This window comes from Myxine glutinosa, chromosome 5 (assembly GCF_964187855.1).
Source record: "Myxine glutinosa chromosome 5, kmMyxGlut1.1, whole genome shotgun sequence".
NCBI lineage: Eukaryota > Metazoa > Chordata > Myxini > Myxiniformes > Myxinidae > Myxine > Myxine glutinosa.
In genome coordinates, this window is record NC_136265.1 from 38,141,892 (window position 1) to 38,169,870 (window position 27,979).

The 27,979-nt window shown below is 43.5% G+C and overlaps 1 protein-coding gene across 2 annotated transcripts in view; it reads right to left on the minus strand.

Moving 5' to 3' along the window:
- Window positions 1-2,226: 2,226 nt before the first annotated feature.
- LOC137427675 (zinc finger protein 512B) overlaps window positions 2,227-27,979 on the minus strand; it is a 36,511-nt gene continuing 10,758 nt past the window's right edge. For both annotated transcript variants that reach the window (XM_068117310.2, XM_068117311.2), the window contains exons 3-14: window positions 25,897-26,027; window positions 25,714-25,766; window positions 24,715-24,777; window positions 18,825-18,949; window positions 18,464-18,547; window positions 16,702-16,800; window positions 11,445-11,618; window positions 7,753-7,944; window positions 7,352-7,453; window positions 6,952-7,014; window positions 4,999-5,097; window positions 2,227-4,911 (exon numbers count right to left, since the gene is read on the minus strand). In XM_068117310.2, coding sequence (XP_067973411.1) covers window positions 4,438-4,911; window positions 4,999-5,097; window positions 6,952-7,014; window positions 7,352-7,453; window positions 7,753-7,944; window positions 11,445-11,618; window positions 16,702-16,800; window positions 18,464-18,547; window positions 18,825-18,949; window positions 24,715-24,777; window positions 25,714-25,766; window positions 25,897-26,027 — 1,659 coding nt within the window. In that variant the 3' untranslated portion in view covers window positions 2,227-4,437. The remainder of the gene's footprint in view (window positions 4,912-4,998; window positions 5,098-6,951; window positions 7,015-7,351; window positions 7,454-7,752; window positions 7,945-11,444; window positions 11,619-16,701; window positions 16,801-18,463; window positions 18,548-18,824; window positions 18,950-24,714; window positions 24,778-25,713; window positions 25,767-25,896; window positions 26,028-27,979) is intronic.

Below are 27,979 nucleotides of genomic sequence, written 5' to 3' on the forward strand. Positions count from 1 at the left end.
GTCTATACATGCAAGGACAGAGGTGCATCATACCAATGTAACATTAAGCCAGCTGCATGTGGGATATTGACTCCTGGCACCCACTCACACAGGGATGCGTGTTTGGGGAGTGGGGGCCGTACACGCTACAATTCCAATCAATCGGCTACGTTATAAACTTTCTGAACGCCCCTTGTTGCCTCAAAAAAAATTATTTTGCAAAACTATTGATCGCCATTTGGGGAAGACATCCAAAGTTGTTTCAGTCAAAAAAATCCAAAATATTTGCATGGCGTCAGAGGGCTAATGGAATGGCCAATTATACAGGATGAATGTCACCAAGAGTGGAACAGGAGTCAAATATATACACTACATGGCCAAAGTATGTGGACACCCGAACATCACACCTGTATGTGCCCGGCGAAGATCTCATTCAAAAATCATGGGCATTAATATGGAGTTAGTCCCCCCTTTGCTGCTATAACAGCCTTCACTCTTCTGGGGAGGTCTTCCACTAGATGTTGGAACATTGCTATGAGGATTTGCTTCCATTCAGCCACAAGAGCATTAGTGGGGTCGGGCACTGATGTTGGGTGACTAAGCCTGGCTCGCAGTCGGCGTTCCAATTCATCCCAAAGGTGTTCGATGAGGTTGAGGTCAAAGCTCTGTGCAGGCCAGTCAAGTTGTTCCACACTGATCTCGACAAACCATTTCTGGATGGACCTCCTTTTATGCACCGCGTCGTTGTCATGCTGAAACAGGAAAAGGCCTTCCCCAAACTGTTGCCACAATGTTGGAAGCACACAATCGTCTAGAATGCATTATGTGCATTATGGGAATGCTGCAGCGTTAAGATTTCCCTTCACCGGAACAAAGCGACCTAGCCCAAACCATGAAAAACAGCCCAGACCACACACTCGGCGGTCCCGTTCTGTGAGCTCCGTGACCAAGGCAAAGACCAGCACTTCTGGAACAATGTGCCCTGGACAGATGAGTCAAAGGTAGAGCTATTTGGCCACAGTACCAGAAGACATGTTTGGCGAAAACCAAAGGCAGCATTTGACCACAAGAACCTGATACCAACTGTAAAGCACGGTGGTGGAAATATTATGGTTTTGGGCAGCTTTGCTGCATCAGGGCCTGGGCAGCTCACCATCATAGAATCCACTATAAATTCTTCATTGTACCAGAGGGTGCTTGAGGATAATGTGAGGCCATCTGTCAGAAAGTTGAAGCTCAACCGAAGGTGGACCTTGCAACATGACAAGGACCCTAAACATACCAGTAAATCCACCAAGGAATGGCTGAAAAGAAAGAAAGGAGGTTTCTGGAATGGCCAAGTCAAAGCCCGGATCTAAATCCCATCGAGATGTTGTGGGGGGATTTGAAACGAGCTGTGCATGCAAGAAACCCCTCAAACATCGCACAGCTGAAAGAATTCTGCATGGAGGAGTGGGCAAAAATTTCTCCCAGTCGATGTCAGAGACTGGTAGACAGTTATAAGAAACGCCTACTTGAGGTTGTTTCTGCCAAAGGGGGCAATACCACCTATTAGACCCAAGGGTGTACTTACTTTTTCCACATGCGAAATTTGCATTTATGTTTTTTTAAATTATACAATGGACTACAAAATGTAAATGTTTCATGATATTTGTTATATTATATCACCTTTATCTATCAATATTGTTCAAATGAAGATCAAATAGCTGTATGTTGAAATATGTTGAAAAAGTCAAAACTTTACATGGTGTGTACTTACTTTTTCACGTGACTGTATATACCTGTCAGCAATGGGTGTGGCTGAAACAGCGGAATCCACTAATTATAAGGGGGGGTCCACATACGTTTGGCCTTGTAGTGTCGTATGAATTAAAATATCCCTTGAAATAGCAAATTTCTGCTATCACGATGATCCGGCAAGAACACGCTGTTTCGTTTATGCATATCATCTAAATATTGCATACGCAAATATGGCTCTCTTGGCTCCGCAATGCACATTCCAAAAGGATTCCTTTTTCCATCTTCTTCGATCATCCGCTCCATTTTTGGTTTCCTTCCGTCCGAACTGATTTTTCTTAAACGCACTTTCCATTTCTAAACGTCTACCGCTTCCCAGACCCAGTGCATAAATAGCATGCAGATGCTCTTAAAACGAAAGTACCACTACCTGCAGAGTTAGGCTTTCACTATTTACATGTACAGTTGAAACGGTGCTACAGGCAAAGTATTAAGAAAAAAAATAATAAATAAACTTCAATGGCTTTATATAATAATAAAAAAAACATGCCTTTGTTATTCTTTCCAAGAAAACTTGTCATAAAATGCAAGGATTCAAATTCAAACAACGTACGATGAGAAAGGGGGTTGGATGGGGTGGAGGGGGAGAATAAGGAGATGACGAGGAAGAAGGAAGATGTTATATCAAGCAGTACAAGTATATTTGATCATCGTAGCTTTTCTGATCATTACCATGGATCAACCTTTCAGACAAACAAGTACTTGGAACTGCATTAAAATCACAATCATTTTGCACAAACGTAAACGAGGGGGGTGGCCTGCTCTCTACAACTAAATGAGCAAGGCCTGTTCTCTACAAGTAAACGAGGGAGGCCGCTTCTTTTCACTCATCTATTCTCTGTTTTGCAAGAAGTCTTTCCTGGGGTCTCTCACACAGTTTCTCAATACAGAAAACAAAGTACAGAGAGAAGCAATTCTGTTTCAACGCCCAGCTCCAACGTTTCAAAACGAGTCGTATCTTGGAGCAGGAAGTGATCTGATCGTACGTTTGAGTTATTTCCTCCCTACGTCCACCAGTTTGTACGTCTACGTATTTCCAAGTGACGCCCATGGAAGAGCAAGGTTGAACCAACAGGACAGTGGGGATGGGATGATAGTTGAGCACTATTGCCAGTGGCCCCACAGGGGGAGGATGTTTCCTCTGACCTGCTCCAAAGATTATTTATTTTTGGCGAGAGGTACGGTGTTATTTCTGCAACGCAGGTATTTTCGATCTATACAGGTGTCGAGGCTCATGGAAGAAGAGACCCTGCCACTCAGCTTCCTGATGGGAGATTCCAATGATGGGGAAGGAAAGCCTTATAAATTTCAGGGCCGCAAAAAGGGGAGAATATGTGAAGAAGCGGTTCTGGCCCACAGTGGGGATCCATATTCCATGAGGCTCTGGATGAAGGCTTTGCATACCGTTGCAAAACTGAGGTTGGCAGAGGAAGTATTTGGCCATGTGGATAATTCTGAGGTGGCAATCGACCATGACAGGTTGTAGCTAATAGTGAGGCCTAGAAGCACCTGAGATGGTACCTCACACAGACACTGACCACAAAATTTAATGAGTTGATTTGCCTGCTGGTGCTTATGGAGAAAAAACTGAGAATACGTCTTTCTTGCACGAAAGGACATGTGATGTATCTTGCATGCATCCACTCCAGGGAGATGACCAGTTGCTTATTTTGTCCAGATCGTCAGAGAGGGATGCTGTCCGGGTCTACCTGGCAATAGCGTCATACTCTGCCAAATTGTTGAGGGACTGCTTTGAATGTTTCTCTTCCTGTCAAAGACAACTTGGATTTCCATGTAATATTTAAAATAATCACAAAGTTCACAGGAGTTTAAAATTGACCCCATTACGACACGAACATCTACCGCTAGAGCGTTCTGAGTCGAGCTGGAACCGACATAGTTTTGAAGGCACCGTCCTACGTCTGAATGTACGTCAACGGGTTTCATATATGTACCAGCAACGAGCGTACACGATTAAAATTGCACAATGCAACGGAGTCACTGGGACGCTAGAATGCTCAATGAGCTTCCGCAAATGCAATGCTCACTCATAACTTGTTGGGTGGTAACAGAAAAGTGAAATGACGGCGGTGGCTCCATTTCTCAGTTGCCGTCACCGTGTCGCTATTTTTATTGCCTTGCTCAATATTACTTCTCAACCCATCAGAAGTCCGTAAGACAAAGAGGGCAGCTGTTTGACACTGAACAAGGAGAAATGGCTGGCATAAAAGAACGGTAAATATAGATGCGGACATCAAAGCATCTTTGGCCTTGGTGTGGGGGGAGGGATGAAGAGGGGGAAGCTTTTGCTCTTGAGAGTTGCACAGCGGCTCTCATTACATTTATGACACTGGAAATGATGACAATGGAGTTGGTTTATGAAAAAAATTCCGAATTAACAAGAAACAATCTTCTCTCCTAACAAAGGCATTTCTCTTTGAGCCTCAACGTGGAGAATTTATTTTTTCAGTCACAGAAGAGATTTTTGAAACGCCTTTCACGCAAAAGGGAATGCGTGATCTCGCTTGTCAAAAAGATAAATAGAAAAAGAAAAAAAAAACTACCCTGGAAACAGCTTACAATGACTCAAAGAGAAAAAAAAATTAACAAACACGTGATGCATGGAGCGAAGGTCGCATTACTCGAGACCTTGCAGCAACATCACACCTGGCGCCAGTGACTCCGCTTCTTGAATGCGGTTGGATCTCTGGCTTCATGAACGATCTCCGACTTGATCTCAACCGCCTCCTCCACTCTGAGCACAACCTCTTCGGCATTCAGTTCCACGGTACCGAGTTCATCGGAGCCATCGTCGATTACACCAAGGGTCACGAGCGTCACGTTTCCGATGTCCCCAACTTCACCGTCATCCATTTTTATACTTTCACCATCGCCGCCAAGGATCACCTCCCTCTCTACAAGGCTGTGGCCTTGGACATCAATAATTTCACCTTCCTCTGGCACAGAGACCGTCTCGGTGAGGGCACTGGTAGCAAAATCCACCTCTTCAGAATCGTCGTAAGGGAGCGGGGTGAGCTGTCGCAGACGACCGTCCTTTCGGGTCAGGACGGGTTCGGATGGTGCTGCTCGTTCGGCACTCTTCTTCGGCTTGTTCATCATCTCCTTGAACCAGTTCTGTGTCCAACAAAAAAAAGTAATGAAAGAGCTCGGGATAAACGTATTCAAACGAATGATTGATTAATTAGTGTGCATCGTGCTCACCTGCCCGTGGGTGTGTGTAATATGGTACTTCACCCCACTCTCGGATCCAAACTGCTTATTACACAGCAAGCACGTGTACTTGCTGCCAGCATACTTCCCCTAAGGCAACAGGTACAGCTAATCAAATACAAAAAAAAACAAATGTGATGAGCAAGAAGGCTAATTGACATGGCATGCAACGTAAAAACGGACATGGCTGTAGGACATGAAAACAATCAAATCGTAAACAATGTGCATACAATATATTATAAAAAATAAATATATTCTATACAGAGTCAAGGCTCGTGGAAGAGCTCGAACACTGAACAGATCAGGACGCAAGAGAACAAATGGAACAGCAGAAAGAGAGAAGGGCAGGGGGGGAGGGGGCAGCAGCAGGGTTGAAGGACAAAATAGAGGGGATGGGCAAATAAGGGATATTCGAATGTTGGGAATGAGGATAGGGGAGAGGATGTGTGGGTCTGTCGAGATGAATACAGAAGCAAACTCTCAGGATGGAAAAACTGGAAATTTAGAAAGGGGTGTGCATGTTACCAGTGGCAGTCCAAATATCTGGAGGGAAGGATGAGATTCCACAGGTGGGGATAAAGAGGAACAAATGAGTGGTGATTCTGGATTTTGGGAGTTTTAACAGAAGCAGGTTGATTGTGGACCACGTGTGCCATGCAGATAACTCGGGGGCGAGGGGTTGAGGGGAGAGGGGACAAAGCACAGAGTCAGAATGGGCCGAGGGTGCAAGACCAGAAAGGAGGCGGTAGAAGACCACAAACGTGTCTACGATGGCGAAGTGAAAGGCCCGTCGTCTCAGTTTCAAAGGAGATTCCAATGAGGGGAGATTGAAGGTCTTGGTTTTCATGGTGTCAAGCTGAGCAAGATGAAAAGCAGGAGGGCCACCCCAGAGGGAAGAGCAGTCTTCCATCAAGCTGCAGATAATAGCCTTGTAGGTGGATAATAGTTCAGGTGTGCCAAGGAACGACTTTGCACGACACATAATATTTAGTCAGGTTAGTCATTGGATATGCCACTGGTGAGATGTGAGCCAGTGCTACCTGCCGCATGGTCTGTTTGTCGGCGACTAAAGTGACACCCCTCACTGGCTTGTGGGAAGTCTTCAAAAGTACAGTATTGTTTAGAAAGTAGATGAGTGAGTGGGGAAGAGGGGATTGCCAAACGGTCCTTTTGGAGAAAGATTTCTCAGGATTGGAAGACATATTCAAAGTGTTTGACCAGTGTGTGCTTTTGTCAAGGTCGGAAGAGAGGGAGGAGGTTGCTACCAAACTATCTAAAAGATGAGGAATGTCACGGCAGAAGGTGGAGTCGCATCGGCAAAGAGATAAAGAGGATTTTCCAGAGAGTCAGAGAGATCATTAATGAAGATCAGGAATAGTACTGGGCCCAGAACACTGCCTTGGTGAACTTCCAGCCTTGACAGGAAGAGGAGATGAAAGCATTTCGTTGAGAGCCACAAGTCTGGAAGCCACGTGTGGAGTTGGCCTTGGATTCCGTAGGCAGAGAGTTTGGCGAGCAAGGCAGGACGACATACTGGGTCAAAAGCTTGAGATATGTTTAGAGACACGGCCCTGATATAATGTCCGACATCCTGGGCCTCCATCCATTGTTGGGAGAGTAGAGGCAGCATGTCCAAGGTTGGCCGAATGCAAACTTATGATGATCTGAGATAAAGCCATTAGAGAAAAGGAAGTTTGAGCTTGTACCCAGCATGCTCACCCCGTGTCCTCTACCCCTCGCCATACTCTTATTCTTTTCCTCGCCCATTATTCCTCCTCCATCTCCCTCTGTTGGCGCTGCTGTTGTGTTTCTCTCGCATTATATTGTGTTCTTTCTGTTCTGTGTTCTGGGTCTTCCACGAGCCCATGACAAAAATCATGACAGGTTTATCATGACAAACATCCTATAAATGTGGTGTCATTATGGGTAGCATAAAAGCAATACCTTGTCACACGATCCCAGGTGGGCCTTGAGCCCCGATACACTTGTGTACGTTGCACTACAGCCCTGAGAGTCAAATGACATTCATTAAGTATCCACTCACTTAATGTGCCTTGTTTTTCTCATTCACTCAAAAATGGGCTCACTCGCATCAAAATAAACGGGACTATTAAAAATATTGCAGGTTTCACACATTTCGCCTGAAAGACGTCAAGTCTCCATCTACTACAAACATGACGAACCTTAGTCAGAACCGTCAGGAAGACGGGTACAGCTACAGCTATACGTTCGGCCATTTGAGGAGTGGAGGTTCCTCGTGTTTGGTTAAACCAACATGCAGCAAAAATATGACGATTTGTATTTGCAGTAATTAACAAAAGCAAGGGAATGAATGTGTACCGACCGCATTGGGACAGTTGACAACGCCGTAGCGCCGTACTATGTTCCGCCAAGTTGCAAGGGCCTTGTCTCCAAACGCAGGACGTGGAGGACATTTGTACTGGAGCTGGGCGGAGGAAGTTTGGCACAATCACGGCATCCAAAAGTAACAAGGAAGAATCACACGCCATCATGTTTATCATGATTCCTTATCGAGTGGAAGGTCTTCAAGATCAAAGCAATCTTTCTATAAACATCTACACAAGAGAGACGTAACGCTTGCCCTGGCCCATCAAGAACTATGGAGGTTAATCAGAGAAGTCCTCAAGACCACCAATAACTCAAGTTGACAACCAAAGCAGTCGTGCATTCCACGAGGAAGACACAATCAGATTTAGGAAGCAAAGCAGAAGAGTCAGAACTGACCAGTTTTTTAGCTGGAACTAGATCGTCCCTGGCATTGCGGTTTTTCTGATCCCCCTTGATCATATCTGTGGCGAGTTCCCTGAGCAGAAGGCGCGCCACGCTGGCCGACTGACGGCGATCGGGCCCTCCCAGACGACCCGGCACACCCATACTCTCAGCATCTCCCGCGGCTCCCACCTCCTCATTGGAACCCTGTCGCAGGGATGAAAGAAGTAACAGCACGGGGGGGAGGAACAACAGTAATACCAACCCACGCCCAGGGCTGCCAGCAGTCATATAGTGCACACCTATTAAATCTACATACACCACTCGTGCCTTTCACCGCATTCATTCCATGACCCAAGTCATTATCAACATATTTTCAGGTGAATGGACTAAAACATGGCATTTCTGGACAACTGGAGGCAACATATTCACGACTGGACGCTAGGCCTATGGAAGTAACAGATAACAGCCCTCTTGGCCTAGTGAGCAGGGTTTATTTTCTTTCATTGAGCAGTGAGCCATTTTTCATTCCTTCACTCATAGACAAGTCGATTTGAAGTGCAATATGAAGCAAAATCAACTATGATACCGTCAGAGCAATAGTGGTGCTCCCTGAAACTCAACGCATTGCTGCCGAGAGTACTTCCCGGGTCATGAATATTAATGCGACGTTTTGTGGCTATTATTTCAACTACTTTGTGGGATGACCTTCTGGATAAATTAGGAATGTAAATAGTTTCTCAGCATGTTTGTTATCATATTTTGATGACGTAGTAGGGATGCAAACGTAAGATTAGGATTGAAAGGGTTGATCAAACAATTGGTGAGTGAACGCTCGTTCGTTGGATAATTACCTCCGCCAACGAAGGTGCACGGAGGTTGTTGTGTTTTCACCCCGGTCTGTTTGACTGCGCATAGCACATGTTAAAAGGTTAAGGGCGGATTTGGACGAAATTTGGTGGACAGGTTGGGTGTGTTACAACGACGAATTGATTAGACTCTGGTGAAGATCCGGATCCACTCGGGATAGTTGAATTTTTCAAGTTTTTCTTCACCATGGAGAGATATTGACAAAAATGATACATAGCACTATATTTCAACAAAGTTATGGACGGATTCAGACGAAATTTGGTGGACAGGTTAGGTGTGTGACAAAAACAAATCGATTTTATTTTGGTGAAGATTTGGATCCGGATACGAGAATGTTTAAATTTTCGAAGTGATTTTTCACCATTGAGAGATTAGCCAACAAAGATATTTCAATGATCTTCTCCAAAAGAGATTGGCCAAAATACAGCACGATATTTCAAAAAGTTTGACAGATTATGACAAAACTTGGTGGATGAGTTGGGTAAGTGATAAGAACAAGCCGATTAGATTTGGGTTTAGATCCAGATCTGGTCTATCAGTGGGATACAAAACGTAAACTGTTCAGCCTGGCGGAGGTGTGCGCTCTACTGAGGTCACTTTTTTCGTTTTTATTTATTATTTTTACATTTTATATATTTTTATTTTATTTTATTTCGTTCGAGTTTTGCATGCATCAGTGAACGGATTAACTGTTCATTGCTCGCCCAATTGACAAATGTTCCTGGCCATGATCTGTATTATAAAACAGGAGTGTCTGTCTGTCTGTCTGTCCCCAAACTACTCCCTCAGTTTCTGGGCTAGCCGCGCCAAACCTTCTGCGGAACGTTTTTGGGTCCCAGCGGGTGTTGTAAGATTGGTAAGAGGTTTCATAAATTCCTCAATAAAATTATGATTTTGAAATCGATCCGATGTGAACCGAATCCAGAAGTGAAGAGATGACGACAATGGGCTGCTTTGATAATATCTCAATATAATTCTTGATATAACACAGTATTTTGTTACAGTATTAATTTATGATTGAAATGATGCTGATTGGAATGAAAATAGACATATTGAGTTTGAATATCAGAGGAAATGACGTGGGGGGTTCTACTCTCCAACTGTGACATTCACGGATTTGCCATATGCAGATTCACCATTGACTGGGTATAGAACCATTCAGACTGGGTACGTTTTTCATGCGAGTCTTACACGAACCTGCTGTCCATGTCTGACGGGCGACTAAAGGTGGCACAAGAATGTGAAATTTATCACCGTTTCCGCATTGTTTGTTTGCTTTTGGCTTCACACCCGTGAATAGTATGGGTACCTCGCTGGTTTGTTATAAATTAGCAATTATAAAATTTATTTCAGAAAATATCACATTTTAAAATGTATTTTCATTTATACAATTCAATGTCTTAAACCATGAATGAGTCGATTTTGAATACAAGTCAAGGTCCAGACTTCCGGGGAAAAATGTATTGACTTGGATGCCAAGAAATATGGTATTTGTTGTCTCAACTCTGGCAAATAGCTGTAGCCTCTGTGGGAGAAAAATTAATTGCGTACGTAATTTGTGTAATTGAATGGATTTCCTGGAGCAAACCTGTTGTTGCAAACACTTAAGTCTTAATTGTTTAATTGCTTGCTTAATTAATGCATATATTAATCAGCATTAAGTGTATTCTATTTTATTCAGCAGTCTAAACTATTTGTTTGAAGAGCTTTTGGACAAGTTTGAAATCTGTGCAACTGAGGAACTCTCGCAGGGCTGGCCCATGTGCAAACCCTTGAGGCAACGTGCCTGCTCATCTAAGATTGACTTATCGGCACATCGACTAGTTTTGAAGTTCTTTGATTAAATATTCATAGGATTTCATGTTACCTTGGAAAAGGATTTAAAACGTAAACTTATATATTGAAGATTTAAACTATAGAACTGAATCTTGTAACAATAACTTGTAACCCTCTGAATCTAAACTCTTGTACTCCTCTTTTCTCCAGGCGGGAGATTGGGACAAAAACAGATGTCCTCCGTCACGCTAGCATATCGTTATCTTAAAGAAGCAGCGAGCTTTGTTTATATTGCAAGACAGCTAGAATCTCTGTTTGATTTTACACCCCTGGCCGAAAAGATACAGAGATAGCGACCTGGAGGAGGCTGTAACGCCATGAATGAATCCAATGGATGGCGAGATCACGAATGACTGTTATGCTGAAATGTTATCTTTCCTTCGGCCCCAAATCTATTTTTCCCTCCTCCCTTTTGACCCTCTCCTGACCCCTCACGCTTTCATCTACAACCATAAATAGCCGTGTAACAGAAAAGTTGTTGAGATTCTCAGTCTAGTATTGCCTGCATTGAATGTTGAGTACTGAGCCTGCTTGGAGATTTTATTCTGTTCTTGTATGTGTTACTTTGACGAGATCTCTTACTGAGAATTTGCGTATGGAAATTGAAGTGAGTGTTTTGTAATACTCTTTGCAAAAGTGAATTGAGATCTCCCACGTTCCATTAAATTCAGCCGATTGTCTTCTGAAACAAGTTTGGACATTAATTTTTGAGTCATTCATTCTATTGAGGCAATGAGTCAATGAGTCTATCATTCAAGGCTAAATTAATTAGTTCCACATCACCTCCCATTACTGTGGCAGCCTCTGGGATAAGCCGGTGCACAAAGTGACATGTGCGACGTGCTGCGACAATCAGTTCAAATGATGCACAATGATGACATCAAGTGATGCCACTGATTGCTTTTGCAAACAAAAAAATGCAACTTGAACGCGGCACTGCAGTTTGAGTTTCTAAAACATTCGATAGGCAGATATTAATAACAATATAATATTATAGTCACCTCCCCATGTGCTTTGCGAGCATGGTATTTGTATCCCGCGTATGAACGGTACTCCTTCCCGCACACAGGGCAGAGCGTGCTTCGGGGTTGCACCTTGAGGGGCTCTGGTGAAAGCTGACAGCGAGCGGCGTGGTAGCGGTAACCCGAAATGCTGAGAAAGCGCGCTCCACAGCCCTGGTGATTGGGGCATAAAATGAAAATAACGATTACATCACATATGGCAACACATGACATCACGGCCCCATTTGCAAAAAACAAACATAAAAATGAATACCCCCTCCACTACAGGGTGGTACAATAAAACAAGCATTCTGAGTATTGCGCTGCAATACATGTCCCCTACCGGCAGTCTGTCGTCCGGAAAACTGTGTGAATTATATAATTACCAACTCACGGTCCGAGGTAACTTGGCTAAAAATTATCCGATTTGCACCAAATAAAGTTTATGAATGGTTGCACAGACCCCTACTTCTCACTAAAAGTGGAAACAGAATGTAAATTGGAATTAAAACAAGGAATATTAGCAGCTTTGACTTACCGCACTCCAAATTATAGTCCGGAAAACTGTTGGGGAAATTACCAGAGTTCAAAGTGCCATAACTTTGTCAAAAATTATCGAAACGTCGTGAATTTCGAACTTGAACTGTAACTTATCATGAGGAAACCATGTACCAAGTTTGAAATCATTAGCATTAAGGGTTTAGGAGAAAAGTCCGGAAAGCTGTTCTTTGCGTGACGGACTGACAGACTGACGGACTGACAGACTGACGGAGGGACGGCGTGCAAACCTATAGTCCCCTCCGGTGTACACCGGTAGGGGACCAATACATGATTGTATGCCCAACGTTTGAATCAGGTGTAGTGTTGTTCTGCTTACACGGACCAAAAGAGTATTTTGCCGCAAAAGGGAAGAGCAATGAAAACATATCGAGAGGCAGTGTTTTCAACGAGCCATTAAAGTTACAGTGCACAAGATGGACTGAGAACCATATGCCGAATGTACACAGCATCGTCGAGCGCAGCAGAATTCCAGTGATCAGTCACAAATTCCAGGATGCCTCATTTGCGCTCGTTTATACAACGTTGCACAATAACTACTGTATTGGAGAAATGTGTGCATAAATCAGGTACAAACTATATATATAACACAAGGATAAACCATATAAGGAGCCAGAAAACGACATTTATTTATGTGAAAGATGGCAAAGGTAGAATTATTCTCAAATCTTCCGTTGAGGTCTGCTAAATATAATAAATGACCAATGACAGGAATTTTGGGAGTGGCCTTGACCCTGACAAAAACCCCCAAAGGTGACGTCATCCACCCTCATAGTGTAAAAAAAAGTTTCACTTTGACAGTCGTTTTATTTAGAAACCAAGCCAGGTAGAGCATACTAACGTTTTACTGACTAATATGAAATGGTACCTAAAGTTTACAGTAAAACTATTTTCAAAGTCGTGAGTGACCATGTGATGATGCAATAGATCGTATCATGTCATCCAACTGGTCATTTTGAATCTTTCTCCAGCACAGGCGAATGAGGTGTCAGATGAAAGCCAACGAAGAAAAGAACCACCTTTAAAGACCATTTTTCCCCGCAGAGCAGGGGTTGGCCTTTTCGGGGCACCATGGTCCCCTTTTTGAAGCAATGTTTTATGGCCGGATGCCCTTCCTGCCGCCAACCCTGTTAGTCGCCTATTGCGACACACAGGGAATTACCAGCAAGCCGGTACTCAATTTGCCGACCTCGGAAGGATGATAGGCTGAGTCAACCCCCTTGGCGTTAATTCAGCGATCGACCGCGATTCAAACCCAGGACCCTAGGATCCCAAGCCGGCACCCTAACCGCTAAGCCAACACCAGGCTTACAAAAGCCAACGAAGAAAGAAGGTCAATACTAGTTTCATTGATTCAAGCAATGTTTTATTCTTCTTCGCTGTCACCACTACCCTCGCTCCCTGCGTTGTTTGAATCACCATCTTCCATAGCGGTCGCTTCGACTTCATCATCTTCTGTAGAGGCCGCTTCGACTTCATAATCTTCCGTAGCAGTCGCTTAGACACCGTTCTCATCTTCAACTGGGGTTGTTAGGAGTCTGGGACTGAATTGCTCGAGTACCATTCTATTCCCAGGCCATTCGCTTTATCCTTCCAACCGTACTCTTTTGGACTTGCTCCACCAGTAGGATCGACTTGGTCGGCCCTCTTCCACATTCTTGCGACAAACTGGGCCCATTTGAGATGACTTTCAAGCGTTGTGGCACAAGGAGGTGGGGACGTACAGTTGATATTTTTTATTATGTCCAGTGTCTTTTTCCCTTTTCCAACACTCAATCACATGAAGGCCTGTTATCGTGCCTCATTTATGTTGGAGGTTTTGAAGCCATACAATGAACATACAAATGACGTGACGGCTGGGACGTCCATCTCGTCAGACGTAAGTGACCACAATGCCATAACATGAACTGGATCAGCCTCAAGACACTTTAAGGGCTTCACCGTGCCTTTTTGCAGAACGACGATGTGAATTCAGACCCAGTCAAGGCATGAAAGGCATGAAGCGCAATCATGGCCTCAGTGAGACAGAGTTGTTTCTCCTCGAGACGGGCAGCGAGATGTGACACATCGATGTATCTTCGGTTGTTGCCAGATCCATAGTCCATGATTATGGACATATCATCTGACCTTTCTACGAGGCCAAGAAGTATGATGAGGACGTCATTATTGGAGGATGTCACCAGAATGTTTCCGCCAGTGATGTTGCTCGCATGGAAGGCAACGAGAGTATCGGCTTCCTCGTGTCGAACATGAAAGTGATCTGGTTTGTCGACTCGCAGCAAGTCGTTCTCATCATTCTTCATCTCCATACAATTTCCACCATGCGAAACATACACAGATTTGTTCCCAATGATTGACCTGTATTGTGGGTTACTCCATTCCTGCATGAGGAAATGAGCAATCTCTTCCTTGAAGGCACCGTTCCTGAGCTGCATTCCACTCTGATGCTGAGCCTGATCTTTCCAGGTGATGACGAACACCCGACTAATATCGGCACCTCAAAACTTCTGCTCGGAATCTTTGATGGATGATGACTGATATTTGTAGAGTACGAGCTGGATTTGTTATCCTTGGCTGGAACAAACTTTCACCAAAAGATCCCGAGCCATGGTTGCGTATGAGGACTTGCTATGCTGGAGTACGCTTTCATGGAGGATGTTGCCGCCATCACTTAGAGTGGCCTTGATTCGTGGAAAATTGACATCCATGAATACAGCGTTCTGTCTGTTATCTAGGGCTTTCGTAAGGGTTGCCTTCTCTATCTTATTTGAAGTACCATCACTATGGGCAAGGGTGAGTGAAAATCAGTGATAGGATCTTCATCAGCAATAGAGTGATAGGGCTGAGCAGATCTTCATCATACTTTCAAAGGTTCATCAGTGAGTGCCTGGGAGTGTTTTGGGGGAAAAAAAATTGAAAAAATTACAAAACGTTTCATGTAGGTTTCATGTAGGATTTCAAGTCAATCCTTAGTGAGTGTGGGTGGGAGGGGGGGGGGGCTATTTATGCCCTCCATAAAAAAATAGACCGGGCAACACTAGGTACCCCTGCTAGTGTTAGATAACCATCTCACAACCTCAGGCCGGGAAGATTTGAGAGTGATTTTACCCTTGCCGTCTTTCACATAAATAAATGTCATTGTATGGACCCTTTGAATTACATCACCGTTGGGCGTTGCTGTCAAGGTCAAGGCTGCTCCCAAAATTCCTGTCATTGGTCATTTATTATTCATGGGACCCCAAAGGAAGATTTGAGTGATTTTACCCTTGTCATCGTTGATATAAATAAATGTCATTTTTCCAGCCCCTTATATGGTGCATTAGGGGGTTGAAGCCGCACTTCCAACCCGGCAGCAATGTATATGTTAGATACCGAGGGGTGTTCCCATGTGTCCGTGAGGTCAAACCTTTTGCCGTCTTTCACATGAATAAATCGTCTGGGCTCCCGGTATAAAAGTACCTATGTGAAGGTGTCGTGATACTACTGTAAAACCTGATTAATAAGGTCATCCCATCATGTTACCTGGTTTAAATATGTGATTGGATCTTGTTATTTACATGCTTTGGGGCCTCCGTGGTGCGCGCTTATGACTACGCTGTCACTGATGACTCACCACCAAGTGATAAACCAGTCTGGCGGCTGAGGGGTGTGTGTAGCACTGAATTAATCATACATATACTACTTGTGAATGTCTGCAGCTTTGGAGGAACCTGGGTAGAGTTTGAAACAGCAAAGGGCTTACCATGTGTAGTTTTTCTTCGTTATTTTATGCAGCTTTTTTGGTTGGAAGAGCATGGGAGTTAATTTATAGGAATCCTAGCCACCTGGGGGTAATTGATTAGGTTTGAACCGATTGGTTATTCCCTCCTGTTATGAGTGTGGGGCATGATTGGGTCTTGTTATTTTTATATATATTTTAATACAGTGCTGTCTAGACCCTGGTGTTGGGCCAGCGGCTAGGGTGCCGGCTTAGGATCCAAGGATCCTGGGTTCGAATCCCGGTCGATTGCTGAATTAACGCCAGGGGGGTTGACTCAGCCTGTCATCCTTCCGAGGTCGGCTAATTGAGTACCAGTTCACTGGTAATTCCCTGTTTGTCGTTAAAGGCGGCAAAAAGGGTTGGCGTCAGGAAGGGCATCCGGCCGTAAAACATTGCTTCAAAAAGGGGACCGAAAAACAACAACAACCACGGTTCCCGAAAAAGGCCAACCCCTGCTTTGCAGGGAAAAATGGCCTCTAAAGGTGGTTATTTATATATATATACAGTGCAAGATTGCTGTCTTACACTCCTCCACTGCCAGATGTTAAAGTTAGCATTAAAAAAAAAAGTTAAGTGATAACTATCGTTTGCTGGAGCAAACAAACCAAGCTAATCAGATTTCAAATAAGCCCAAGACTAAGTAGTCCACCACGAGTAAGCAAGACCTCATTAATTTGACGAAAGACCTTGGGACTAAAATTAATTGACAAGAGCATACAAACTTCCAGCAGTATGAAATACAGCAAGCCCAAAAGGTGTTGCACTAATACATAAGGTCTCACTCTGAATCATTAAAACACCACAAATAAAAATATTAATGGATTCTTAAGCACGTCACAATTTTTAAGGCCGCTTTTGCTTTGCAGAAGGTATGTGTGCATGATGCAGGTTTACCAGCAGCATCAACCTTAAATGTTTTAGCATGTACACTGAAGTCACCTCATTTCGACAGCGGAGCTTTCCCAGATGGCGAAGCAGGCCAGCAAGATGTTGTCGATCTTCACCTTCTCCCCCTTGCCCTGGATGAGTTTCCAAAGGCTGAAGCAAAGAAAGCATAAAGGGAGGTTTACTCCAGCTGGTTTTACTGTCCGTGGTCCTGCATCTAAACAAATAAACAAGAAATATGTCGTGCATAGCACGATACTTGCGAAGTCCCTAAAATAAGTTGTTGGCCTATGATGACCACAAAAATAATTGGTGGTGGAATTCAATGACCAGATATGCAAATCCTCTTAAAATTTCAAGTCAATCAGATGAAAATTGAGGATTTTAGAAATTTGACCTATGTTGACCTTTTGGCCTATGTTGACCTCAAAAATACTTGGTGGTTGAATACATTGTCCAGGTATACAAATCCTCTTAAAATTTCAAGTCAATCGGAAGAAAATTGAGGATTTTAGAAATCTGGCCTATGTTGACCATTTGGCCTATGTTGATCTCCAAAATAGTTGGTGGTTGAATTCAGTTCGCCGATATGTAAATCCTATTCAGATTTCAAGTCAATCGCATGAAAATTGAGGATTTTAGAAATTTGAAAAAAGTGGTTGACCATTGGCCTATGTTGACCTTTTGACCTCAAATATATATAGGATTTTGTCGGACCACAAACTCTAACATTTGGTGAAGTTTCATAAAGATCGGTTTAAAATTGTGACCTGTAGGCAAGTACACACAAACAAACACAAACCGGAGTGATCAACATACTTGTCAAAAATGTATTTTTTTTTACCAAGTAATAACGCACAAGGCCAACGAATATACGTACTTGAATACATCATTCAACCCGATCAGTGAACGTGTGTGTGTGTATGTGTATGTGTGTGTGTGTGTGTGTGCGTGCGTGCGTGCGTGCGTGCGTGCGTGCGTGCGTGTGTGTGTGTGTGTGTGCCAAAACGTTTTTACCATTTCAGCTTTTGAAATGAAATTCTCAACAACCCTTTGTTATGAGAATATGGGGAAAATTAATGAATAAAATTTGCATTATATTGTTTAGTTGTTGTTTTCATCAAGAGTACAAAACGGATGCAGATAGGCTTTGCATTTGGGATGATTCCGAGTTACTTCTGCCACTGAAGGTGGACGGAGGTTATCTTTTACCCCTGTTTGTCTGTCTGCCTGTGAGCAGGATATATCAAAAGGTTATGGACGGATTCAGACGAAACATGGTGGACAGATTGGGTGTGTGATAAGGACGAATCGCTTCGATTTTGGTGAGGATTCAGATCCGGATATTAGAATTTTTAAAGGGATTCTTCACCATTGAGAGATGGGGCCAAAATCGATATACAAGAGGATATCTCAAAAAGTTTGACTGGGTTATGACAAAACTAGGTGGACGATTTGGTTAGGTGACAAAAACAAGTAGATTCAATTTTAGTTATGGTCAGGGTGCAGATCCAGCACACCAGTGGGATACAATACAAACTGGTCAGACTGGCGGTGGTATGAACTCTACCAAATGCCGTTCTAGCTACCTACTCTTTTACTTTTCTACTCGCAAATCCTTTAAGCTTGCCGGAATGGGTACAGATACTTAAACGCTATGGTGATAATTGCGACACACATACACTTCCAAATTAAATATATCAGTGCAAAACACATATGAGGAAGTGTGCAGCAACGGAACAGAATCTTATTTGAGGTACACACGCACACGGAGGGATGGGGTGGTGTGGTGCACGCATATGCCCAGCGAAGATACCTGGCTGTGTGCGACCATCTCATGGTAGTTCAAACCAGCCTTGGACCTGAAGATTTTCATACACTTTGGACATTCCAAAATGCCCTGCAGGAAACACGTTAGGCGTTTGGATGTGCGGCAACCAAACCTGCGTATGAGCACACACGCATCAGTAACATCTCAGAAATGTGGGAAATAGACATACACTTTGGAAGGATGATACTTGCAATAAAGAGAGGACATTGAAAAAATGGCCCTTGAGAATTAATTACAGTATATGTTTATGAAAAATTACAGTATAGGCACCAGTAGCAAAGAGAACTGCCTTCAAGATTAGCAACGGTAATATACGTCACAAAGTCCTGCAGCCAAATTTACTCACGCCTTGACAATTCAGGAAGTGATGCATTATCCCTTTGACCGTCTTTCGAGACACACACTTGCACTTCTGGCAAAATGCTTTCCCAGTCTCTGCAATTTCGTTCTGCCACGAGTTTTCCTGGCTTCCTGCAATGGCACATTCACAAGAATGAACTGGAGCAATGTGATTGTGTCGCCAATATGCCTCTGTGCAGTCCCTGCCCGTGACAATGGGTCTTTGCCCTCGTTCACTGTCCTAAAAATAAACAAGTTTGGTTTAAATTCCTTCAGCTGTTTTGAAGTATCACATTTTCACCAACGATGACAGGTTTCACATCGATCGGTGAAGCGTTTTCAGAGAAGAATTTTATTTTTAATATTGGCTTTCAAGATAATATGGCTGCCAAACCATGTGACATATGACATCAAAATTGTACACTATGCATATCTATGGGTAGGGGATCACATTTGTGAAGTTTCGTGTTGATCGGATAAGGTTCGTTTTTTCTATCCAATATGGCTGCCAAACCATGTGACCTATGATGTCATAAATTCAATATTTCAATACAAATGGGTCAGAGATCATGTACATGCAATTTCAGATTTTTAGGATAAGGCATTCAATTAAAAACATTAATGGCTGCAATACCACTTCACCGATGATGTCATCATAATCATGCTTTTGTTCCCCATTGGGAGTACTTGACGATGTGCCATGTTTCAAATGTTTCCATTCAGCGGTTTCCGAGAAATATATTTTTTAATGATTTGCATTTAATCCAAGATGGCTGCTATGCCATGTGACCTATGACATGACAATTATCATAAAAACATTCTGCATTGGCGTTGCTCCTATCCTGATTGTTTCGTCTCAATTGGACATGTGGTTGCTGAGAAAAACGAGGTTTAGCCCGTACGGACAACCCCAAAGGTGGCCAGAGGCATAAAAGAGGACTCAGAGGCTGGCAGTAGCAGCATCGGAGACAGCAAAACTCACACCAAAGAGGTTATTGAGATAACTTTGAAGTGACGTTAATGGTATTGAGGCACCCCGCTTGCGGTTCCTCGGGCGAGGAAGCGTACTTCGAGCTCTCCATGACATCGAGTTAAGTATTTTCCCATTAGTGTCTTTGTCAAATTTCCACTGGTTATTTTATTGTGTATGTGTTACTGTGTGTTTCTAGTCAGTTTTGGTTTTGTAATTCGTGCAAACTTGTGTGTAATTAATCATTATCGTTTTCTGTGTCGTACCTCGTGTGCGACCCGGTCCCTCTAAGCTCCACCCCCCACCGCCCCCCCCCCCCTCCCCGGTCGGAATTTTGTAAATCTAAGTTCTTTCCTTCGCTGTATTGCTCGTTTATTTGATTTTCTTTTCTCCCCCTACCTCCCACGAACATCTTACCCTTTGTCTAACGTTTCAAATACAAAAAAAAACAAAAAAAAAACAACTTTCTTATTTTGTTCTCTCTTTGCGGACACATTCTTGTCGTCTCGCCCCACCCCCTTTATCTCCTTTTTCTTCCACCTCTCCAACCGATACTCTCCTTTCCAACTCTAGTTTCCACCATACTCATTCAACCCTTTCTCCTTCTTTCTCAAATCCACGTCCTCACTTCAGGGACTTTTCCCAGATTGTTTTTCACGGTTTTGTTTAAATATTATTTAAATATGTTGAAACTTTCCCCTGCAGTGTTTTATTCAGTGGTTTATTACAACACACTGTTTTTATTCCTATTCAAAAGGCTTTTTTCAATTTCTCTTCAATTCATTCCACTTCAAAAAAATTCAATCTCTTACAGTTCTCCTCCCTACATTCTCGAAACTCACCTGCAATCCACCCCTCCTCTATCATTTTCAAACAAATGTCTGACTTGAAAATCACAATAAACCCAGTTTCGAAATAAATGTTCGTTTTTCATTAATCATCCACTTTCTACACTCCCCCTCTCACACCGCTCCTCCTAAACTCACACCGCTCCTCATAAACTCCCCCGCTCCCCTCCGAAACTACCCCTCCACTCCTCCCCTCCAAATCTCCCCCCTTGCCCCTCCCCTTCAAAACTCCCCCATGCCTCCCCTTCCAAACTCCCCCTACCCCTCCCCTTCAAAACTCCCCCCCCCCCCCCTCACCTCTCCCCTCCTCATCCTTCTCTTTCTCTTATCTCTGACACACTATCAACAGCTCTCCCTACCTTACCCTCTCACCCTTCATCTGACCCTACCTCCCCCTCTCACCCTTCATCTTACCCTACCCCTCCTCTCCCCTATCCTGCACCCGATACTCCCCCTCGCTCTTCCTTAACGGTTTGGATCTCAAGCATCCGGGGCCTTCGCTCAAACCTGATTGATCTGTCCATACAGGTTGCTTCTGACAAACCAGAGGTAATCTGCTTAACAGAAACTTTCCTCCTTCAAGATGTCGCTGATTCCTTAATATCTCTTCCTGGTTACTCCCTCCTCCAGTATGATAGACCTGATCCTCGTCCTGGTGGTGGGGTTGCTATCTTTATGAAAAAAAACTCTTCCTCACTCTCCTTGCACTGCCTTCTCTCCACCCCACCCCCAGGAGTACCTCTGGCTACAGCTTCCTCTCCGCTCCCACCTTTTGTTCATATGTGTTCTGTACTGTCCTCCAAACAGTGATGACTCCATTTACATTTCGCTGTGACAACATGGACCAACTTCTATCCACTCATCCCAACTCTCTCTTCCTCATATGTGGGGACTTCAACTGCCATCATGCCAGGTGGCTGGGTGTGGGTACCTCTCTCACCAGCCATGGCATCTCAGCAAAGGACTTCTGCGACTCATTGGGACTGCCAAAATCTGTCAACTTGACGACCCAGATCTCAGTCAACGGTGCATTTTCCCTTCTAGACTTGGTTATGACAAACTTCCCTGAAAATGTCTGTGGTCTTCTGCTCCAATCGGTTCTTCTGATCATTTGCTTGTTAAAGTGGATATCTCTCTGGCCATTCTCAGAGAGCCTCCTCAGCATCGATGAGTCTGGTATTTCACTCAGGCAGACTGGCATGGTCTTCAAGCAGCCATCAATCATCTGGACTGGTCTGCCATCTCTAACGCCTCTGACATCAACTCTTCCTGTGAATTCTTCCAAAGTAAACTGCTCTCTCTCATGCACAGATTTATCCCATCTCATCTTCAGTTGTCTTACCCTTCCTCCCGTGCATGGTACATGGAATCTTGTGATGAGGCAGTTGCCCTGAAACAACTTACCTTCACCTCATGGAAGGATAATCCAACTGAAGGCAATCTCAGTTCCTTTCACAAAGCTCGGAACAAGTGTGTGTCTACCCTTAGGAGAGCCAGGAAACAATATCTCTCTACTCTCAAGACTGAACTCTCAAACCTGTCTCCCTCTTCCAAATCCTGGTGGCGTCTGGTCAAATCTGTTTCTGGTGGTTGTTCCCCTTCCATCCTCTTTCTTACCTCAAATGGCGACACAGCTGACACCGCAAGTGACAAAGCCGAATGCCTCAACTCTATGTTTGCCTCAACATCTTGTGTCCCAAACCCATCTCTCTCTGTACCCACCTTACCCAGTCGAACCCATCTGCTCCTGGACTCTGTGTCTTCCTCTCCTGACAAGGTGGATAAGTTTCTGTCAAACCTCGACTCTGATTCTGCAACTGGACCAGACGGCATCAGCCCACGGGTCATAAAATCCTGCTCTGCCGCACGGGTCATAAAATCCTGCTCTGCCGCTCTATCTCACCCTCTCTCTATTCTCTTCACCCTCTCTTTTGCTCAAGGTCATCTGCCATCTGCTTGAAAATCAGCCAACATTACAGCGTTACACAAAAAAGGTGCAAAAACAGATCCTTGCAACTACAGACCAATTAGCCTGCTCCCAATAATCAGCAAGGTCATGGAATCGATCATCGCTTCTGACATCAAATCCTTCCTCTTCTCCAATGGCTTGATCTCGGATCATCAACTTGGATTCAGACCAGGTCACTCAACTCTGGACATGCTGCTTCTGCTGTCTCAACAATGGATGGAGGTCCTCAATGCCAAACAGAAAATCAGAGCTGTCTCCCTTGACATATCTCATGCCTTCGATACGGTCTGGCACCTCACCCTGCTCACAAAACTCTCCTCATATGGTATCCATGGAAACCTCCAGGCATGGCTTGCAGACTTCCTTTCTGGTCGCACTCAACATGTGGCCCTCAATGGAATTCTCTCTTCTCCACTTCCTGTTTAGGCTGGATTTCCTCAAGGCAGTGTTCTGGGCCCTGTGCTTTTTCTGGTCTTCATTAATGATCTCTCTGACACTCTGGAAAATCCTCTCTATCTCTTTGCTGATGACCCCCCTCTCTGCCTCTCCATATCTCAACCCACAGATCGCCAGGCAGCAGCCTCTTTACTCTCTGCAGACCTGGACAATATCACAAACTGGTCAAACAAGTAGAACATGTCTTTCAATCCTGACAAATCTCACACTCTCACTTTGTTTCTCCGAAAAGACCGTCTGGACAACCCTCCGATCGACTTTCTGAAAATTCCTCTTGAAGAAGTTCTGTCACTCAAGCATTTGGGTCTCACTATCTGCCATGACCTCTCCTGGGAAAACCACATTTCCAAGCTGGCCTCCAAAGCCAGTCGCCAACTGGGCATCCTCTGTCGTGCGGAGTACTTTCTGGGCACTTCTGAGGTCCTCACCACATACAAGGCTTTCATCCGCAGCTCAATGGAAGACTGCTCTGCCCTCTGGGCTGGTGCTCCTGCCTCACACCGAGCTCGGCTTCACGCGGTTGAAACCAAAGCATTCAAAATCATTGGAATCTCCCACGATGAAGCTGATTATGAGGGCCTTTCTCTCTCTCACCGCAGGCAGGTAGGTGGTCTTTCTGTCTTCTACCGACTCCTCTCCGTCTTGCTCCCCCTGCTCTGTCTGTGCTCTGTCCCCCAAATATTCCTGCAGGACACACAAGATCTGCCAGCAACCCTCTTCTGGTGAAACTGCCAAAATCAAGACTCTCTGCTCACCTTCACTCCTTCATCCCTCTTTTCTCCCGCTTCTGGAACAAACTCCCACTCTCTCTTCAATCCCTCTCCTCTCTCCAGGTCTTTAAAACAGCTGTTCACCACCATCTCTTATCTTCCCCAATCCAAAACTCGATCTTTTCTACCCTCATCAAAACACCCCAAATCCGCCTCTTTAAATCCCCAACTTCTTTCCTGAAATTCCTGGAAGTGTTCATTTGTTTTATTACCGTGTACCCTTCCCTCCTACCCCAGCCCTCCCCATTCCACAGAACTACCGACGTCCCTGTTCTCTTCTGTTGTGCTTGTGTACTTCCCTCTCCCCCTCTAGTCTCCCGCTCCCTTCATTGCATGTTTTATGTGTCTGTGCATCTTTTCATGGTCAATGTGTTAGCTCTTGCACGAGCCTCGATTCTGTATTTAAAAAATTTTTTTTAAATACACATTCCAGGGATTCAAAACATTAGATTGCGTTGAAGCTACGCAGGCTCGAGTTAAGTAGTCCATATTTAAGACACGAGCTGGGGAGCGTTTGCGATGCAAAATCCACTTGTATCATTCTCCATATTGTCCAAAACAGCTTGCTCAGTCACAAATCCATATCCATAAAGTTTTTTTTTGAAACAGTAGGACTACTCTTACTCTGTGTAACTACACAAGCTCGGCATAAATGGATCAAATATAACATGGCTAACAAACAGCAACATGTGCAACTACTTTTGGACTGATCCTCAAACAACAAAATGTTTATGATGGACAATTCTTTATTTTTATTTTTTGTATGCAATGCTGAGACTCATGGAAGAGCGAAGTCCTCAGGAAAGAATGGATCAGGATGCAACGGAACAAGATAAAGTCAGAAAATTAATAAATCATCACTATTTGTACTAAATAGTACCAACCTTCAGGGTACACCGGAGTGTTGTCTGTGCTCGAGACATTTTCCAAATCCTCCTCCATTTCCTCTGCAACCAAAAAGGTTAAAGGTTAGAAAGCAGAGAACAAATGTCCTTCAGTCTAGTCATGCAAGCGGATGATCAACAAAACAAGCCTGTGGCCTGGCACAAAAGGTCAATGAAAGAGACCAGGGTTGTACAACAATTTTAATCAAGTTTTTCAATCCAAACTTTTGTTTTCTACATCCAGGGAACAAAAAACTTTAAAATCAATAAAAAGTTACAACTTGCAGTTTTGTTTGTCTTTTTTTTTCGTTTTCTTTTTTCATTCAATTTAAGAATTTACAGCTTTACAGCTGTAATTTTTGTAACAATTTTGCATTACAGCTCTTCTGGAAAGTAAATCTGTTCTATCATGTGGGTGTCATTCCCTTGGCTGCGAAGGGTAGGGCTTTAACCATTTCATCTACATTATGGTGTGGACCACAAACATCAGGCCTGGGCAGCAGATTTGTAAAATATTTTGGCCAATCCCACATAAGCCTGGTGTTGGCTTAGCGGTTAGGGTGCCGGCTTGGGATTCTAGGATCCTGGGTTCGAATCCCGGTCGATCGCTGAATTAATGCCAGGGGGTTTACTCAGCCTGTCATCCTTCTGAGGTCAGCAAATTGAGTACCAGTTCACTGGTAATTCCCTGTGTGTTGCAAGAGGTGACTAACAGGATTGGCGACAGGAAGAGCATCCGGCTGCAAAACATTGCTACAAAAAAGGGGACCAAGGTGCCTGAAAAAGGCCAACCCCTGCTCTGCGGGGAAAAATGGCCTCTAAAGGTGGTTCTTCTTTTAATTCAATTTAAGAATTTGACGCAAATAACAGAAAATATTTGTTAAGTGCCGGAAGTTTGGCAGGTGAGAAAAACCAAAATATTATCCGAAGACCCTGCTGAATGAGAAGAGGTGTAGCGTACTAACAAACTATGGCTGCACTCCTACAGCATAAACGCACCTTCAATGACTACCTCACAATTATTGTTCTCCTCTTCTTCCTCCTTCACTTGACTGTAAGAGACAGACAAATATACACTTCCTTAGAGCTTAAACAAATAAAAATTGCTGCACTACTCCAGGAAAAATACAGTAAAATTTTAAGCTTCGAGAAAATTAATAAATAAATAAAAAGACGACAAACCTCACGTCTAACTGGTGTATGCCCGGCGTGGCCTCACAACCCAACTGTCTATCTGCTGACGGTGAAAGCACTTGTTTTGAATTATGAGCAACTGGAAGATTTCCAGGTGGAGGGTTGTTGATATCATCACCCTGAAGAACAAGAGTGAAAAGGGGGAGGGTTAACATCGTTTCGTTAAAACGTCGCCGATACAATAGGGAACATATCCTTGTAACGTCACGACGTTCGCTCTTACAAAGACATTTGCTATTTCCCGACGTTCAGAACTACTTTATGTCACATAGATGCAGAGGCGTATGTCGACCCTGAATGGTTGTATCACACCTATTGACGTTGCTTGAAGTGTGATCAAATCAATACTATAAGAGGGGTGTGTGTGTGTGTGTGTGTGTGTGTCGCCATTTTTCTCAGAGATGGCTTGATGGATCGTTCATCAGTGAGTACTGGGGAGTGTTATCGGCCAAAAGAAAAATTGGAATTTTTGAAAAAGAAAGTTCTACTTTTCTTTTTTGGATTAAATTTTTAAAAAAGAAAAAAAATAGGAAAAAAAAGGAGAGGGTGAGGGAAATATGTGTATGTGTGTGTGTGTGTGGTATTCTCCTTAGTGGGCATAGAGAAGTGTTTTACGCAGTTAACTGTGGACCAAGTGTATGTATTCCATAACAACCAATTTAAAGTGGACACTATATTTGCGTGCACTTCAGTTTATTGACCATGCAAATTTGGCTTGGCCTGGTGGATATCTCTAGCCGAACGAACAAATCATGATGTTGCGATTCCAGGCCCAAACATCACATTATATGTCTTTCTGACAATTCAGTGTTCTTTGTAAAAAAAGAAACAGAAAATTTAAAAAATGCAGACCAGTTTATGTACACCCGCTGAAAGGTGCATCGCTTTAATGTGCTGAAAATAAAGATGTCGACAAATGAAGTAACAAGGCCATGAAGCAGCGAATCATTTGGGAATTTATAGTTTAAAAAAACAACCAACCAGGTTAATTTTTTTTTTTTTATACATAATCGAGGCTCGTGAAACAGCTAACATTTATCACACAAACAAATTAAACAGACAAGCAACCAAAGTATATAAAAAGGGGAGCGGTAGACAAGATGGGGAGAGAAGGGGAAGCACATAAACACAACATTTGTATTGTATTGTGAGGGACATCGGGAATGTGTGTGAGGGAGAGGGCTTGGGGGGAGGCGGCGTGGGGGGGGTGGGGGGGTGGGAGAAGTATAAACACAAGAACACCAAGGACTTCCAGGAAAGAAGTTGGCATTTCAAAAAAAGAGGATTTGGGGTGAAATTAGTGGGGGTAGAAAAGATCAAGGTTTTGGATGGGGGAAGATAAGAGATGGTGGTGAACAGCTGTTTTGAAGACCTGGAGGGAGGAGTGGGATTGAAGGGAGTGGGGGAGTTTGTTCCAGAGGCGGGAGAAAAGAGGATGGTGAGGTGTCTATTGTAGTCAGGTTCACTATGTCAATAAATTATATTTCGTTCAAAATCATGGTAGATTAGCAAACCTATACATTTTTGGAAAGGTTATAGCATAAGGAAACTAAAAATCAATGTTTACATTTGGAGAGATACCTGTATGGCGGCCATTTTGGATTTTCAAAATGGCCACTGTAAAATACATATTTTGTTCTATTTCTGCCTCTAATTACCCTAAAAACTTTAAAAAATACACTAAACCTATATTTTCAGGGACAAGGAATCCAATGAAAGTATCAAATTAGTGCTATGGGGAATGGTAAGACACGAATCAAAGGTTTTGAATTGCAAAATATTGTCTTTATATTCACGATAAGTTGCATAATCAAATACATGTTATCATTTTGTACAGGCAGTTAATAACATGAAAATGTGTCACAATAATTCATATCACCAAACATACACAGGCAGTCAGCAAAATCATATATACACATGCAGTCAATATAACTTCACATCTACACAGGCAGTCAATGACAAAATATACACAGGCAGTCAATGGCATCAAACATACACGATTACAGAATATGCCATTTAGAGTTCGTCATCACTGTCCTGTGTGTCGTATCCGACAATATAGTCCGCATCG